The sequence below is a fragment of the Hippoglossus hippoglossus genome, chromosome 3, assembly GCF_009819705.1.
Source record: "Hippoglossus hippoglossus isolate fHipHip1 chromosome 3, fHipHip1.pri, whole genome shotgun sequence".
NCBI lineage: Eukaryota > Metazoa > Chordata > Actinopteri > Pleuronectiformes > Pleuronectidae > Hippoglossus > Hippoglossus hippoglossus.
The window spans coordinates 31,207,201-31,224,656 of NC_047153.1; the positions used below are offsets into that span (position 1 = coordinate 31,207,201).

Below are 17,456 nucleotides of genomic sequence, written 5' to 3' on the forward strand. Positions count from 1 at the left end.
AACTGGAACTTTTCTTAGGGCTTAGCAAGATGCTGTGCATCAGGAATGATGTCTTTTAGGTTCTCAGAGCTGCTGAGGAACAGCAGCTGCAATGAGGCAGTGTTGACCCAAACTGAGCGAAGGAGAATACAATTAAGTTTGTGAATTATTTTTGTCCCAAAACCAGAGATCATCTTTTTTACAAACATCTGATCCTGCCAATGATCCGTTTCCTACACATCAGGACTCCACTCAAACAGTATTGGCAGCTTCTGTAAGAATCACCTGGTTTTCTTCCACTTTCAGGCTTCAAAGTTGATAAGGCCCTTTATTCTGATGAACCAACACGATTTAAGTTTTCACACATTTACAGGAAGTTATTAGCCAGTGGATGAAGCCGTTTACTCCTGACTCAGCTCTTCTCTGTGCACCCTGCATGATGGATCGTATTGAAATCACTGTTCAGTTCAAAAGAAAAGGACTGTGGTGATGCTGATTTGAATCTAGTGAGGAAACATGGGTTTAATCTGGTCTGGTTGATACGATGATCTGAGCCATTACTTCTCGTTTAAAATTCAAACAAAGCTGTGACATTTTGAACTGGAATGACCTTTTAAAATGTTTTATTTACGATCTCTTATTTATTTACGAGATCAAAGATTCTGAACTAGTTCACCTAGTCATCTAGCAGGGCGTACTCAACTTGTTGCTGCTCAGTATAAAAATGAAGCCCTTTGGCGACAGGAGATGTTTTAATGAGGAAAACTGAAGAATCAACATTGTCTTGGTTTTAGCTTAAACAAAAATATATTTTGTATTGTTATCTAATGTATCACATCAGATCCTAACATTTTACACTATTATTTAAGTAATTCTATAACTTTATTCGCATATTGCGTAAACCACAGACTGTTGCTAGGAAAAAACCCGACCTCAAGTAGCAACAAAAGGATTTGATACAAATGAATCATGACTGCAGCTACCCAGTCAAGTTACATCAACCGTCCTTAGACTCTGGGGACATACTGTCATTTACCTTTAGTAATCGGCAGTTGCAGGGGGAATAAAAAAGGAACCAGGGTTTCCACTTCTCTTTTCATTTGTTACACAACTAATTCAATTTCTTTTCACACCAACAACTGAGTGCAATGAAATAACTGTCTTCTGAGAGATATGTGCAGAGCTCTCTAGTCATCTCCATTTAGTTAGCAAAGCAACATTAGCCTGGTATAATGACAGGGTGTGTAGGTCAGTGACACTGTGCAGCTTGTTCCGCTTGTGCACTTTAGAATTTTGCTTTCAGACTCATTACTAAACAGTAAATATTTGAAAATCTGTAGCCAAAAAGTGATGGTCCTGGTGGTAATGGGTAGCATGCTAACTAGTTATTAGCAAACAGGTGGGTCAAGGTGGCCATTTTATATGGATTTACAGATTCATTTTGTTAAGATACTTCTGGTTCCAAAAGACCACCTTATCCACACACAAAAAAAAGATCTAAACAATGAAGATGTCAAACGAGCCAACTCTGCATTGTACTTGCTCTACACTAGGTCCTGCTTCCTCCTCAGATCTCATTAACACACCAACCTACGAAACAAAGCATGTGACGGACCCACTTAGGACTGAATCACTGGAGAACTTCTGATGAGACACCACAGGGATGGACCATTTGACCAAAGAAATTAAAGACGTTGAACTGCTTCAATTAGACTGCATGGAAATTTCTTATGAAAATACACTTATGGTAGAAAATGGAGTACAAAGTGCTCGCCACAAAGCCAATTATTACAACCAACCTAAACGTGGGCTAACTCTTAGAATAGAATCTTTGATAAAGTCACTTTATTCTTCTTAAACAATTACACAAAAAGATATAGGCTCAGTTTCTGTGTAGAAACCTGCAGAGGCAAGTGTAGACTTAAAAAACAGAGGAAATCTATATCTCCATTGAAGATGGTTTGTCTGGCTAGTTCTGGAACTAGGCTGGAGGCGTGTGGAACCCTAGTATCACACCCTTCTCCTCTATACTCACACACACGTAGGCTGGCTCAGTCCTGTGTGTCTGCAGGAGGGCTGCTTGTTGTGGCAGTAGTGGTTTTGTCAGTAGCAGCCGGAGAGGAGTCAAGTCCAGGTGGTCTGGGATCTTGGTGAATGCCCTCTGTCTCCTGTCTGACGCCCTGTGTCGAGCCCACCTCCTCATCCTTTTCCTCCTCATCCTTTCCCTCCCCATCCTTTTCCTCCCCATCCTTTTCCTCCCCATCCCCTTCCTTCTCCTCCTGCTCTTCCTGCTCCTCCGCTAAAGGCTCCTGTCGCTGGTCTTCAGGAGCTGCTGTGGTCCCTTTGTCTCCCTGCTCCTGCAGGAGGCTGAGCCGATTGTTCAGGTCGTTCCTCTCCTTCTGCAGCGCTCTGCACAGCCTCTCCAGCAGCTCCAGCTTCCCCTGCAGGGCCTTGAAGTGGCCATCGCGCAGAGTTTTCTACAACAAAACACAATGTTTCATTAGCGTCATTTTTCTCACACTGGACAGGGCAGTTTGGAGGAAAGTATTGAATGACAAATTATTTAGTCAGAACTTTCAACCACATCTCTTGGCCTTGGAGCTCTGGAAAAAGTAAGTGGACTAGTGACCGAAACCTGACTAACAATTGTATTGTGTATTCTTGTGTATGTATGGAATTAGTACTTTCTTTTATTCCCTGCTGGCTGACAAATTGCCCCTCTGGGATAAAAAAAAGTTTACCTTGACCTAACAATTATCCTGTCAAATTGTTTCAAATGAAAGGACCCAAAAGTTTGGTTAATTAAACAGAATCCCCTTTTCGAGACAAAAAGTCCGTCAGTCTGAGCTACACTAACATCCGTCCTGAATGATTGGACCGCAGGTAGACAGCTCCAAGTTCAGGTCTGAACACAGCCAAGCCATAGAGGACACATTTGACATCAGACTAAATCAGATATGATATCTAGTTCCAACCAGGCACTGGTTCCCACACAGCTTGTACCAACCGGGCCGAATCCCAATGCAGATTTTATGAAGATCAGTGGAACGGATTATTTTTGTTGTATCTGTTTTTCCTCGTCTGAACTGAACTGTGTTGGACTTGTGGGGGAGACTGAAATGGACTTTGTAAATATATGGATTGAACTCTTGGATTGACATATTCGCACTCGCACACAAACACACACCCGCCCTCACCTCTTTCCTATTCTTTGGTTACTTTTTATTAAACCCAGAAACAACCCCCCCACGGTGTGGCTGTGGCTTTGACACAAGAAATTGGGACGCAGAGATCCACAATTCTACGTAAGCGGAGGACCATGACAAACTTATTAAAGGAGCAGGCGATGCACGGGTTACATTTGAAAACAGAGGGATGCTCCATGTTTGACTGTTGCATGAGCCCATGTCAAGCACATCAGCTGGCAGTGTGGGTGCACTGGCCAGACCAGTGGGGAGAAAATGAATGACGAGTTTGGAGCTGGAGTATTTTTCTGTATTAAGTATTCAATCTTATTTAGTGTTGAATTATTGTAGTTGGATTATGGTATGTTGTTATGTAAAGTTGTTAAGTGTTTTCAATATTCATATTTGTACATTTAAATTAAGTAGGGATGCATGATATATATCAATCCGATATAATATCGGCTTGATAATAGGAATTTTATATTATTATTTATTTATCGGAATCAGAAATTATAGCTGATAAAACGTCCGGCAAACACAGCGTGCCTGGTCGCGCTCATGACGTCATACATCAGTGCCTGTCCATACCAGCGTGATGTGTTTACATGGGAACTGAAAACTGCGTCGTCGGTGTGGAAGTTTTTCAAACTTTCTGAGAGTGACTGTAGTATTGCAATTTGCAACAAATGTGCAAAGGTTCCGTGAGGGGGAAAAACATTTGTAAATTTGAACACTACCAATCTCATAAGTGACCTTAGAGTCCGTCATCACAACGACCATGTATGGTGAGAATACGAGGTGCTTGCAGCCAGCGTTAGTGAGAAAAGAAAAGGGAGTGTCCAGCAGGCATTTGAGAACTGCAGGATGTTTTCTTGATACAGTCCACAGACTAAAGCAATGAATGACAGAATCACAGAGTTTATTGCTCTTGATGACCCTCCATTTTCCGTGGTAGAAGACGAAGGATTCTGCTTGCACATTTGGAGCCCCGCTATACTCTGCCAAGTCGCTGCTTCTTTTCTCTAAGTTTTACCACGGACATATGGAGCTCAGACCTCAGTCCAGTTAGTGAGCTTGGATTGACGGCTTAGTGGCTGGATGATGATCTCCATATGAAACTTGTCAGTTCTATGAGGCCCTTCAGTTTTCATTTCTGTTTAAAGATATTGTCAATGCATTTAATTTATTTTGAATTTTTATGCAAAACATTTGATACGATTTATGTTTCATGAAAGCTAAAGTATAGAGAAACCTTCTTTACTCTCATGCACTAAAAGTACATAAGCTATCCTCAACCTTTTTCCTTTTCTTTATTGAGCATAATACTCCATGTGCTTTTGTGTTTTATCTGAATTACTATTTAAATACATTGACATGTCTTATTTGAGATGTCAAAATATTTTATTTAAATTATATTGAAAGAGAAATTTTCAAGTTTTCTGATGTACTTCCCTAAAAACTAAACGAACACTGTTTTTGTTGTGTTAACAATGGAATATTAATTCATCCTGATTTGCTTACTTTATTTTGCAATTTTACCCTAAGGTGTGCATAAACTACAGGCCATGAACTTCTTTTTAAGAAACGTGAAATTATTATCGGTATCGGCCATGTGAAGCTTGTAATTATCGGTATCGGCCGGAAAAATCCATATCGTACATCCCTAAAATTAAGTATACTTTAAACTGTTAATATTAAACTTCCACTTCCAATTTTTCCGTAGCAATAATAAAGCCCTGGCATCGTTTAGGCCTTCAAACCATTTAAAGTAAAATTATTGATTTGGCCATTTAGATCTGGATACTGTTTTACTCATTTCAAAAGGAGTAAAAAGCCATTTCTTAAAGTTGCACAGAGTCCATTGATTCACTGTCCACTAGTGGTCAGATCAAAATCCGAGACAAGTCTGAACAGGGAGGCTCAAAGTGTCCAGTGTGTGGCAGCTGTAACACAGCTGTTCACAGTACACTGACATATCTCTGCTAAAGAAAAGAAAACATTTTCCCTGGAGGATTAAAGGGATAGTTCACAGAAAAATGACAATTTTACATTTGAAATATTGATCCCCAGTTACTTCAATTGTATTAGATTTACATTACTTTACAGGTAATACTGAGCATATTTACCCTCTTAGTTTAGCATGGTAAAATGTACTAAACACTGAAAACAGTTTAGCAGCTATTTGGTAAAGCCCCGTTAGATGAGAAGTCCGATGGAGGAAAGCTGGCTGTTTCATTTCAGTCTTTGTGCTAAGCTTGACTAAGTATTCCTTGATTTCACATCAGTATTTAACACCCACACACATGGAGACTGATATTCCGCTTGACATTCACCCTCAGACAGACAGTGTGTTTAAAAGTCACCTCCTCAGCCATCTGCAGCAGGGCCTGGTTGTTACTCTCCCATTTGGTCTTCCACTGTGTTGTTTCCTTCTCCAGCTTCTTGATCTTCTTTGTCATCTGGAGGTTAAAACACGGTTACTCATGACGGATGAAGGCAAACAACAGGAAGTCAGACTGTCATTGACAGGTTATCGATTCTTACCTTTTCCATCTCTTGTCTAAAAGTGGTGAAGACCTCATTGCTTTTAGCCAGAGTACTCTGAAACTCCTCGAACTTGTCCATGTACAAAGAGAGCTAAGAGGGACAAGACGAGAGCTGTGAGAACTGATGTGCACAGAGGTAAACACAAGTAGTAGTGGACATCTTCCTGACTGCATTTTGTTGGTTTTTAAACGTAGCCTGGATCAATGTTATTAGAGTAGACAAAGTGCAAATGTCTCTACATTTTGCCTGTAAAGTACATGGACCAATCACAGCCCCTGGACACCAAGCATTTATGTTCCCAGAGGAAAACAGTGTCGTTGCATGGAATGGGTTTCTAATCCGCCGCGTAACTGGGTGTGGGGGTGTGTGTACTTACCTGTTGTTTGAGTTGTGTTTCCTGCTCCTTCATTAGCTCACACTTGCGTCTGGACTCAGTGGCATCTTTCAGCAGCTGAAGCATAACAGCACAGTCAGTTCTAATGCTCTCACAGGCTGCACACACACTTTGACAATGTTCTTGCACAATTTAATGCTTTATTTTTTTTAGACCTTTTAAGACCTCAATAAATTATATTTAAGACTGATAGACGAGAATTTCTTTAAACTTATAAATAAGCTTCATACGATATCAGAATAATAAAATCAGTCAGGGTAGCTTTTGTTGGAGCTGTTTACTGTTTGAGTTTAATAGTGAAACATTTGTTTTTCAGTTTTATTTAATATAACTGCCTTTAGAATAAGAAGAAAAGAGTCATATTGTTTTTGTTATTTATAGTTAGTTTATGCTTTTCTTATAAAAGGTACTGAGCACAAGGTGATATTATATATATATGGTAAGGTGGGCATAGGCAGCCAGGCACCAGGAAGGAGTCATGGTTTTTTACCAGGGCAAGAGAGACAGCGGACGCCATTGCCTTGTTTGTTTGCAAAAATAAACCACACAAAACGTGACGCCTTGGACAAATAAATAAATAAATAAATAAATAAATAAATAAATAAATAAATAAATATATACACACACATATATACACTACTGTTCAAAAGTTTGGGGTCACTTAGAAATTTCCTTATTTTTCAAAGAAAAGCACTGTTTTTTTCAATGAAGATAACATTAAATTAATCAGAAATACACTCTATACATTGTTAATGTGGTAAATGACTATTCTAGGTGGAAACGTCTGGTTTTTAATGAAATATCTACATAGGTGTATAGAGGTCCATTTCCAGCAACTATCACTCCAGTGTTCTAATGGTACATTGTGTTTGCTAATCGCCTTAGAAGACTAATGGATGATTAGAAAACCCTTGAAAACCCTTGTGCAATGATGTTAGCACAGCTGAAAACTGTTTTGCTGGTGAGAGAAGCTATAAAACTGGCCTTCCTTTGAGCTAGTTGAGTATCTGGAGCATCACATTTGTGGGTTCGATTATACTCTCAAAATGGCCAGAAAAAGAGAACTTTCATGTGAAACCCGCCAGTCTATTCTTGTTCTTAGAAATGAAGGCTATTCCATGCGAGAAATTGCGAAGAATCTGAAAATTTCCTACAACGGTGTGTACTACTCCCTTCAGAGAACAGCACAAACGGGCTCTAACCAGAGTAGAAAGAGAAGTGGGAGGCCCCGGTGCACAACTCAGCAAGAAGACAAGTATATTAGAGTCTCTAGTTTGAGCTATCACTCCATTTTGCAACGCCATGCCATACCCTGTGGACAGCGCTTGATTGGAGCCAATTTCCTCCTACAACAGGACAATGACCCAAAGCACACCTCCAAATTATGCAAGAACTATTTAGGGAAGAAGCAGGCAGCTGGTATGCTGTCTGTAATGGAGTGGCCAGCGCAGTCACCAGATCTCAACCCCATTGAGCTGCTGTGGGAGCAGCTTGACCGTATGGTATGCAAGAAGTGCCCATCAAGCCAATCCAACTTGTGGGAGGTGCTTCAGGAAGCGTGGGGTGAAATTTCTACAGATTACCTCAACAAATTAACAGCTAGAATGCCAAAGGTCTGCAATGCTGTAATTGCTGCAAATGGAGCATTCTTTGACGAAAGCAAAGTTTGAAGAACAAAATTAATATTTCAAATAAAAATCATTATTTCTAACCTTGTCAATGTCTTGACTATATTTTCTATTCATTTTGCAACTCATTTGATAAATAAACGTGTGAGTTTTCATGGAAAACACGAAATTGTCTGGGTGACCCCAAACTTTTGAACGGTAGTTCTCACACACACACACACACACACACACACACACACACACACACACACACACACACACACACACACACACACACACACACACACACACACACACACACACACACACACACACACACACACACACACACACACACTTCGTTTACAATTATCATTGTTGTTATTGATACTATTATTGGTCTGTTTGTATATTAAATAAACACCCATCAGTGTTTTGTGATTAGAAACATAAAACTGGCAGTCTCAGGACTAAAGTTTTAAAGACATTTTTATGTTAGGACTGTGCGTGACAATTTTCCTATTCGCCTTAAAAGCACCGCCTGTAAATGTAAGACTTTGCTGCAAATTTATGGTCAATTTAAGACCTTAATTTTGTTGATTTTAATTTAAGACTTTTAAGGAGTACCACAATGAATTTATTGTGCTTATAACAGCTGATATTTGATGATATGATGAACACAGTACTCACAAAGTCCCTCTCTCTCTGCTGCTTCTCTTCCACTTCTTTCATCATCTCTGTGATTGTCTGAAGCTTGGCGTCCATCAACTGCTGCTGCAGCTCCTTGTGCTTGAACACCTTGTCTATATGCTGCAAGGAGGACACAATCACATCTCCATTAGACTGTACAACTTGCAATATAAGAATCATTATCCTGAATGTTTTTAAACTGTTGGACGTTTTAATGAACAGTGACTGTTCAACTGGTAGAAAATATTTTCTATCAGTTGATTTAAACCTACACCTGACCACTGTAACCTACCTGTTTAGTTAGGGGTTTTCTATCACAGCAGTGATACACTACCCATATATCAGTTATCGATACCACAATGAGACAATTGTTGATACCTCACATGATGAAGTATGACTGCCCAGGTTTGTGCTTGATGCCATAGCCACAACGAGCCAGAACAGACTACAGTTGTGCAACAGTGTAAGGAAAAGCTCTTTTGTGACATCTTACCTCCTCTCTGAGCTCATACTGCTCGATGAGCTTTTTCAGCTTCTCTGCCAGCTCCATGTTCTCCTGCCTCAGCTTGGTGTTGTGGGAGCTGTGCTGCTCCATCTGCACCTCAATGTCGCTCAAGGTCATCTGGAAGTGTAGCATGGCCTCCTTCCGCTGCTCCTCGTACTCCCTGGACCGCTGAGCATTCTCATCCTATCAGGTGACAGGTGTGGACGTTGAGGGGATATTAAGGAGACGAGAGGAGAAAAGAGAAGAGTGAGACACAGATAATTAAAATAGTATCCTTTTGATTGAAACAAACACCACATTTCTTAAGTGTTTTATCCATTATATTGACAGTAAACTACTATTTGAATGCACGCTGAATAAAGATATGTTCACCTTCCTGATGCTTTAGCAATAATGTGTCTGCTGTTTGTCGAGACAAGATAAAAAGATAAGAGTGACACAGATGTGTGGCTGCAGTGGGTTGAGTTGTACCTTCAGAGTTTTGTTGTGTCTCTGCAGCTCCCTGCACAAGCTCTCCAGCTTGCTGCGGGCCAGGATGGCCTTGCTGTGCTCCCCTTGCAGGTGGATCTTCTCCTTCACAATCTGAGACTGCTTCTTCTGCAGGGCTTTCAGTCGCTTCTGCATGCAGCGGCTCTCCTCCAGCTGAACACACAGAGAAAATGAAAGATTCACATCATGGTGAAATATGGTCATGTTTTTTTTTGTTACTTTCTTGAATTTATAACAACCACGCAACATTGATTTGGGAAATAACAGTTTTTAGATTGTGCATGTTGCATTTGCACCTGAAAAAGGGTTAGCAATTAAAGCATGATATTCTTCCAATGTCGCAAAACAAATCTTAATGAAACTGACTTGATGAAAAAGTAGACATCCGGACAAAGTTTGCTTTGTGTTTTCACAAGACGAGGTACAAACCTAGTATTTACCTGGACTATGTCCAGGTAAACAACATTAAAGATTCCACAGCTTGTTCCATTTGTTTCTTCACTTAGATTTTAAGTTGACATCTTTGTCAGGCCAGTTGTTAAATCATACCTTACTGCCTTTTTCTATATTCTCATAATCAAAAAATAACAGTTGACTGCAGTCTGAGCCTTCAGCTACACAAATACTTTGTAGTTTTAAAGCACATCACTTTTTTTAACATCTGGCATCCACACTACTCTTGAGTTTTCCAGCCCCTAAAACAGACTTTTGAATGTTGCTGGCCCCATTTAAAATCTACAGAGTTGTGTTTAAGCTTATCAGTCACAACTTATGCTTCCCTGATTGATCACCCTCATAGTTCAAACAGAACTGCATCGGCCTTGACTACCAGTGGCAGATGTTAAGCGTTGGAAATACTAATATCAATAACACTTTGTCATTGGTCCAAGAAAAGAAAATCCCAGCACTTTTCAGAATGGCTGTTCTTCGTTTGTAGTATTTTGAGCAATTAAGCAACCAAATGCAGAGAACATGATCAGCTTCGTGTTTACACTGGAACGCACATGACATTTGCACGTGAGAAGTCATGTGATGTGTTTTCAGGTGTGCAAGTATGTACTGCAAGGAGGGTTTTAAGGGCCAAAACTAAATACATAAATAGTTATATAAATACATAATTATTTAATTAAATGTATGACTAAATGTGTATTTTTTATACATTTATAAATGTATTGATTAATGTTTTTTTTTATTTATATATTTATACTTTTATTTATTCATACTTTTATTTATCCATAGCGTAACTTGCTGGAAGGAACAAAATAAAATTGTCAACCTCAATTGCAGACACTCAGAAGAAGAAGATATTCTGTGCCAATCAGAGCCTTCAACCTGCCCCCAAACTTTTAATGACTGAAGTTGACAGTTATATTTTGTTCTGTCCGGCAAGTTAGGCTATGGATAAAGTATAAATAAATAAATAAATAAAAGTATAAATTAATAAATAAAAGTATAAATAAATAAAAGTATAAATATATAAATAAAAGTATAAAAAATTCATAAATAAATTTATAAATAAATAAGCAAATAAATAGATTTAGTCATTTAATTATACACTTATTTATTTATATAATTATTTAGGTATATATATTTAGTTTTGGCCCTTAAAACCCTCCATACTACTGACTACTTCAGATACAGAACTGAACAGAAAGTAATTTGTTTTAAAATCAGATGCTCACCAGGTCGGCATATTTCTTGCACAAAGCAGCCAGTTTCTCTTCAGGAGTGGCCAGAGAATTCAGAGCCTGCATCAACAGAGCGACCTCCTTCCCTGGAATATAAACCATAACAGAAAACATTCAGGAGAATTCTTTCAAGTAGATTTCCAATGAGAAGACAACCACCTAAGAACCTACAACCTGAGACTAAAGTGGCGACAGGTAAACCAACATGCCTGTCTGACTTGGATGTTATTGCGAAACCAAAAACAGTATGATGTCAAAGCTCACACAATGGTGTAAGAAAGACTGCTAGTTTTTTTTTTGAATAATTATATTGAAATGCTCCCCCTTCGAAAAAAACCTTGCAAAGCCAATATGGAGCAATATTATTATAATCATTGTTTAAATTGATGAGTTAACTTTTAGAATTTCCTGTCAATACAAGCTCTGTTAAAAGCAATGTGATGTCAGTGGAAACAGCATTAAAAAAAAGGACTGGGACAGATAAGTAATTTGGACAACCTTCATAAAAAGATCCAGAGCATTATCCTGAACAAAAGGCAGATTCTGGTCACCTATTTATTACTCAGATAGAAAAAAGACTGAGGATATCAGACAACTACTGTATTAGCAATGTTGTATTGATTAAGATGCGAGTTGTCTGAATAAAGAAAATATTTTTTTCCTTGAATGTACACAAAATATTTTTTAATGACGTTTTAATTATTTTCTAGGAAAACTAAAGCTGATGTACACAGTAAGTACATAGAATGTGTTTTTCAGAAAGAATCAGAAAGCCCTAGAGACAGTTATATCCAGTATAACTGGACCCATCTCTCCTGGGCAACTCTTTTCACATACAGTGTACGTTACACTGTGGGCTTCGTCTGTTTGGGTAATGACGCGTACATAATACATTTACAATAAATTTAACAGGGATATAACTCGGGTGTTAACAAAGACATAAGAAAAAATGTGACATCACACATACAATATGTAATGAGGAGAGTTTGTACCAAAGGCCTTGTCTTCTCCACTCTTGGGGTCTCCTCCAGGATCAAGCTCTGCCTCCCCCAGATCACTGGGACTATCCTCTCTGCCTGGAGTTTCCCCTCTCTCCTCCTCAGCACAGCACAAGGCCAAATCAAACCCTGCAACCTCTTCCTGTTAACACACACACACACACACACACACACACACACACAGCAGGTATGAGTTCTTACCCACCCTCAGTTTTCCCAACAGGTCTGAGGCTTCAAACAGGTGGATTTTCAAGCATGGCCGACTGGCTCCATCTGTCCTTGAGGTGACGCCATCATGCTACTAAAACAGAGCACTAAGATGTTTATGTTCCTGATATCTTTATCCACACATGACATTTGTATTAGGGCTGATGATAAATAAAAGATTGTCAGATCATTGACAAGTTTTTTGTCAATGATTCATTTTCGGAAGAAGATTAAAAAAACGACAACAGAGATCTCACACACACACACACACACACACACACACACACACACACACACACACACACACACACACACACACACACACACACACACACACACACACACACACACACACACACACACACACACACACACACACACACACACACACACAGTTTGACATCGTTGGCGCAGTGCACATCGCAAATGATAGAGACAGAGAGGAGCGGTAAACTACTGACAGACCTGCTAAAATTGTTTTAAAAAATTACTTTTTCCACAGTCCAAACATGTATGAAAAGACACTTTAGGTGGAGGAGGAAAATTTCTATTTTACCTGCATCACGTTAACGCTCCTCTCATCTCACTGTGTGGCTGTGAGAGAGTGGGGGCGGAGTCCTGGGACCTGTGTGTGTGTGTGTGTGTGTGTGTGTGTGTGTGTGTGTGTGTGTGTGTGTGTGTGTGTGTGTATTAACTCCAACTCACTCCAAGCACATACACGTCAGTCACGTTCATCATTTGTAAACTGATTCGTTCGGTTCACAAAGAATATGAACAAACTGTCAATAACGTCTCTGAACTCTCATCAACTCGCTGGGGCTCTTCACTTTCTTTCGCTCTCTCCACGCTCTCTTTCCTCTCCTGATACAAAAATATACATCCAGGCAATAGAGTTTTCTGGATGGGCGGGGGAGTGAGCTGTCTGCTCTGAGAGGGGCATGAGAAGAGAGCGAGAGAAGCAAAACTCCAAAGAGAATTTAATGCTGAAGGCTTAAAACATTCACGTGACAATTTGTACTCGATGGTCGCGATAAAGTCATTTTGTACATCTCACATGGAACAAGCCGCGATATATTGAGTATATTCGATGTATCGCTCACCCCTAGTCTCAAGTCTTGTATTCTTTGATCGGACAGTTCCTGATTTCAAACCTAATTTTGCCAGCTTTAGGTCTGCTGTAGGTGTTAATGCAACAGGCATCTAGTTGTCAGCAGGCAGGCAGAACTCAGCAAACACCTGTCATAAGAGCTCATACATTCACTGTGTCCAACAGAAAGAAGTTGCACTCCTTAATGGCATAATACTGACTGCTGATATAAAATTATTTATCCGCCTGGTCCCCCAGTATACTGTAAAGTCCACAGACACTCAGGAGAAGCCGATGCTGTTGTGAACGCAGCTGAGCAGAGAATCTCCCACTACGTTCCTCCAGAGGTCCTGTCTGAAAACAGCTTCAGTGAGGCAGACATGGACAATTATGTTTGTCGTGCTGGTCCTGATGTTGTGGTTTAGCCAAAAGGATTTTGTGAAAAGGTGTCACTTTGTTTTTGGCACAAAAACATTTTTGTAATCCTGCTACTCTTGCTATTTGCAAGACATTAAAAAACAGGAAGACTGACAGTAACACAGTAGTAGCAGGACAAATAACAAAACATAACAATACATGTTGAGTGTTTACCTGACAAGAGCTGTCCAGGTCCGTAGGAGAATCACTGCCTCCCACTATTCTCCTGGTCGCCACATCAATGTCACACACTGCTGTTGTCTCCATTTGTCCTGATCACAACCTACACATTCACAGAAAAACAGAAGTGGTAGAAAATCGCCATGAGATTACATCCTGACCATCCACTTGCATCCAGTAATGAGCAGTGTTTGCTGAATACTGTCTAGATAAGAAGAAGACCAAGTCAACAGCAGACAGCAAGAGTCCACCACGTGTGTGTGGAGAGCGGCAGGAGCACCTGAACATGCCGCCAGAGTGAAACATGTCAGCGCAGCACAGAGCAAGTCTGCTCATGGGTCCATTCACACACACTTCAACTATGTGAGGGACTCTCTGAATATAGTAACACAATGCGCGGTAACAAGTCAAAATAAAGACGATCCCCACTACCTCACCCTGTCATTTGTCTGGGGCCTACAAACACTGTACTTCCCTCTCTACAATAACAGGCTAGCTTTAGCCTCACACCAGCATTCATGTACAATGACAACAGGTTGAAGACCGCTAAGCTACACGCCGTTCAGTCAGTGGAATGCCACACATGACAGGTAACTAACAACAGTTAGTGACAATCTAACTGATCTTGTAGGCTAATCAAAGTGAAGCTAACATAAAGGAACACTGTTTATATCGATGCTGAATGAAAACCGCCTACTAAACGATAGCATGACTGTTGGGCCAAAGTTTCAGTCAAGAGTACTAGCATGTTATTGTAATGCATTCTGAACAGATACGATTAGTCGTGTTACACTTGAGCAAACCTCGTTAGTCCCCTGCATAGCGTACTGCCCCACAGGATACAGAGGAACACGCAGGAGAGGAGTTCGCTGCATTACTACGTGTTGTTCACTCGTTTCACTCATTCGGTCTCCTTCAGGGGAGGGAAGCAGCTTTCTCATGACATGTGTCCCACTGGGCACAAACACACAACGTGCCATGTTACTTAACGTCGAGCGTTTCTAAGCCCTGGTACTACAACCGCTGGCTGCGTTTATACAACTTCACAAAGTGGGGAAATTCACTTAAACTCAAGTATGATACTTGAGCCGAATTCAAGAGTGTCTTCTCATACAGTTAAAAGTGTATTTACTCAAGTGATAACAGCAAAGTGGCTTTGCAGATGAACAAGGTAACCGTAACCGTTCGAAGATGTAAATGGAGTCTGGTATGACGTTCCTTCGACTCAGGTCGTGTTAGCTCTAGAGCTAAACGCACAGCACGCACTTCACTATTTGTCCCGTTAAACAAACGAACGTAACCATTTACAGTGTCGGTGGATCTATTCAGACACATCGTGGATAGCAAAGCGCGCGGCTGCTAAACCCACAGTTATTAGCCGTAGAAGTGGTTTGCTATTGTTAGCAGGGCTAATCCTGTGCTAACTGCTAAGCTAGCTGATGGCTAGCCCCATTGGCCAACACTAGAAGTAAACTTTGGCAAATGAGAAATGTGCGAGAGTAAACAAAAGGCTAAACAGTCAGTTAGTGAGGAGGTCAAATCAGCACGATACAATACCAGTGAATGAAATGTGCTGATGAAGCAGGCAGAGCGTTTCCCTGTGTTTTCACTGTGGATAGAACCAGGACACAGTTAACAAGCTGGCATCAAAGTGACACATACAGTGTCTAACGTCCGGTGGAACCTTTTCAAAATTAAATATATATGTGTGCATGTGAAGGGTGTCCAGAAGTTAACATTTGTATTCTATTGTTTGTAAAAGGCTAGCACAGAAACGTTTGTTGTCATCTTCTGGAACACTGTCATTGAAATTATTATGTATCCGTTTCCTGCTGCGAAGACTACAAAAGAGATATGATTTCCCACTGTTTGTAACATAAATAAGTGCATTTAGCAGAATACTACTGTAAATCAAAGTTCAAATATAAGGTACTTATATTTTACATGAGTGGTATCCTCTTGTGCTTCTTATACTTTACTTTACTTTGATTATCAGACAGCTAAAATATAGCTCCTGGTTACTTTACAAGTTAAACTTGTCACTACATTTGCATTGAATGTCACACTGCACCTTTGAATGTCTGTAGTTTTAGTATTGTATTGTGTTTGACTTTTTTTATAGTAACCACTTTCTACCTTGATTTTACTTTAATTTAACTATTGCACTGCTGAGCTGATCGGTTTCTTCTTGTCCAACACATTTCATTGTCCTGTTGACCCTGTGTTAACCTGCATATTACAAATAAACCTATAAACTTTACATAAAAGTCATTAGAGGAGCTTGGTCACAGATGATGCTAATTATCAGTATATACAATTAGAGAAGAAATAATTAGTTAACTTACAATAATTCAACTCTCAGAGAATCAAGTGATCAGGAACAGTATTGATACTTAATTCACATCTGATTATCAGTTTGAATATGATTACACTTTTCTTTAAGTAAGATTTTCAATGGGTGAATTTTACTTGTGAAGGAGTACTACTTCGTGGTATTCATAATTTTACTTTAACGACATTAACAAATATGCTAACGTAACCTCCCTTTGCACACGTTTCTAACCTGACATATTTGCTTTTAACTTGAAGGCTCATTTCCTGTCAGAATTGGACGAGTCTGATGAAGTAAAACCAAAAGCAAGAGAGCTCCTGTTTGTTCCGGGACGTCAGAGAGGAGGGAAATAACAGCCACTTGATGCCATGTGTCAACAACTACATAATCTATGTGATTACAGCATCTCAGCTATTTCACCCAGTTCACATCATTCTCTTGTTATAACAACAGCAACCTCTCATCAGGACATCATCATCTGTTTGAACCAAAAACGTATAAACAAACTTTGCAGATGACAAACAAGCTTATGACAAGTTTTGCATTCAGTTGTTGAGTGTGTATTAAATGTCTCCCACATGAACTGAATTGAGTGGGTTTACAATTCCTTCACATCCAACCCTGTGCTGGCATAGTACCATAAGCAATCCATACAGTGTCCATATAACGTGTACATTTGTGATAAGATATAATTAATTTATCCTGTCAATCATAAAAACAAATATTTACTGCCCAAAAGTTAAGTTTACAGCATGACAAGGTACATCCAAAATTAAAATGGCTGTAGTAAAAAAAACAACCCTTGAGTAATGATTTAACTCACACTCAGTGTTTGCTATTAGATAATTAATACTGCAGTGTATAAGTAATATTTCACCATTGAAGTAGCTGCAGCTGGAGTTAGTTTGAACTGTATAGTTTTATAACAGGGACACCAGACAAATCCGAGGGATCATCAGTTTATTAATGGTAAAGAAAAAATGAAAAATAAAAATAAAAATCACACATATATATATAATTGCTACTATTGTGTGCTGCACCAGGTATTTTATGTTTAAATGAAAATCCCATTTATTTATGTTTCTTATGTATAGATTTATTATCATTATTAATATTGTCTTGGCTTTTAGTTGAAATATGTACCTTTTTCT

The 17,456-nt window shown here is 39.5% G+C and overlaps 1 protein-coding gene across 1 annotated transcript; it reads right to left on the reverse strand.

Moving 5' to 3' along the window:
* Positions 1-1,687: 1,687 nt before the first annotated feature.
* On the reverse strand, positions 1,688-15,641 carry txlng (taxilin gamma). Its single transcript, XM_034581550.1, has 12 exons — positions 15,572-15,641; positions 13,968-14,076; positions 12,077-12,224; positions 11,079-11,170; positions 9,379-9,549; positions 8,896-9,090; positions 8,403-8,522; positions 6,088-6,162; positions 5,709-5,801; positions 5,528-5,623; positions 2,268-2,456; positions 1,688-2,201 (listed from the first exon to the last, which is right to left on the reverse strand). The coding sequence occupies exons 2-12, from the start codon at positions 14,058-14,060 to the stop codon at positions 2,031-2,033; spliced, it is 1,443 nt and encodes a 480-aa protein (XP_034437441.1). The 5' UTR covers positions 14,061-14,076; positions 15,572-15,641; the 3' UTR covers positions 1,688-2,030.
* Between the last annotated feature and the right edge of the window lie 1,815 nt (positions 15,642-17,456).

What these genes read in the sequence shown, in the direction of transcription:
- txlng (XM_034581550.1), bottom strand. Translation starts at nt 14,060, where the DNA reads ATGGAGACAACAGCAGTGTGTGACATTGATGTGGCGACCAGGAGAATA. An exon ending in AGTATGAGCTCAGAGAGGAG is followed by an intron (nt 8,523 to 8,895) that starts GTAAGATGTCAC and finishes TCCTCCTTGCAG; the next exon opens with CATATAGACAAGGTGTTCAA. An exon ending in TTAGACAAGAGATGGAAAAG is followed by an intron (nt 5,624 to 5,708) that starts GTAAGAATCGAT and finishes TTTAACCTCCAG; the next exon opens with ATGACAAAGAAGATCAAGAA.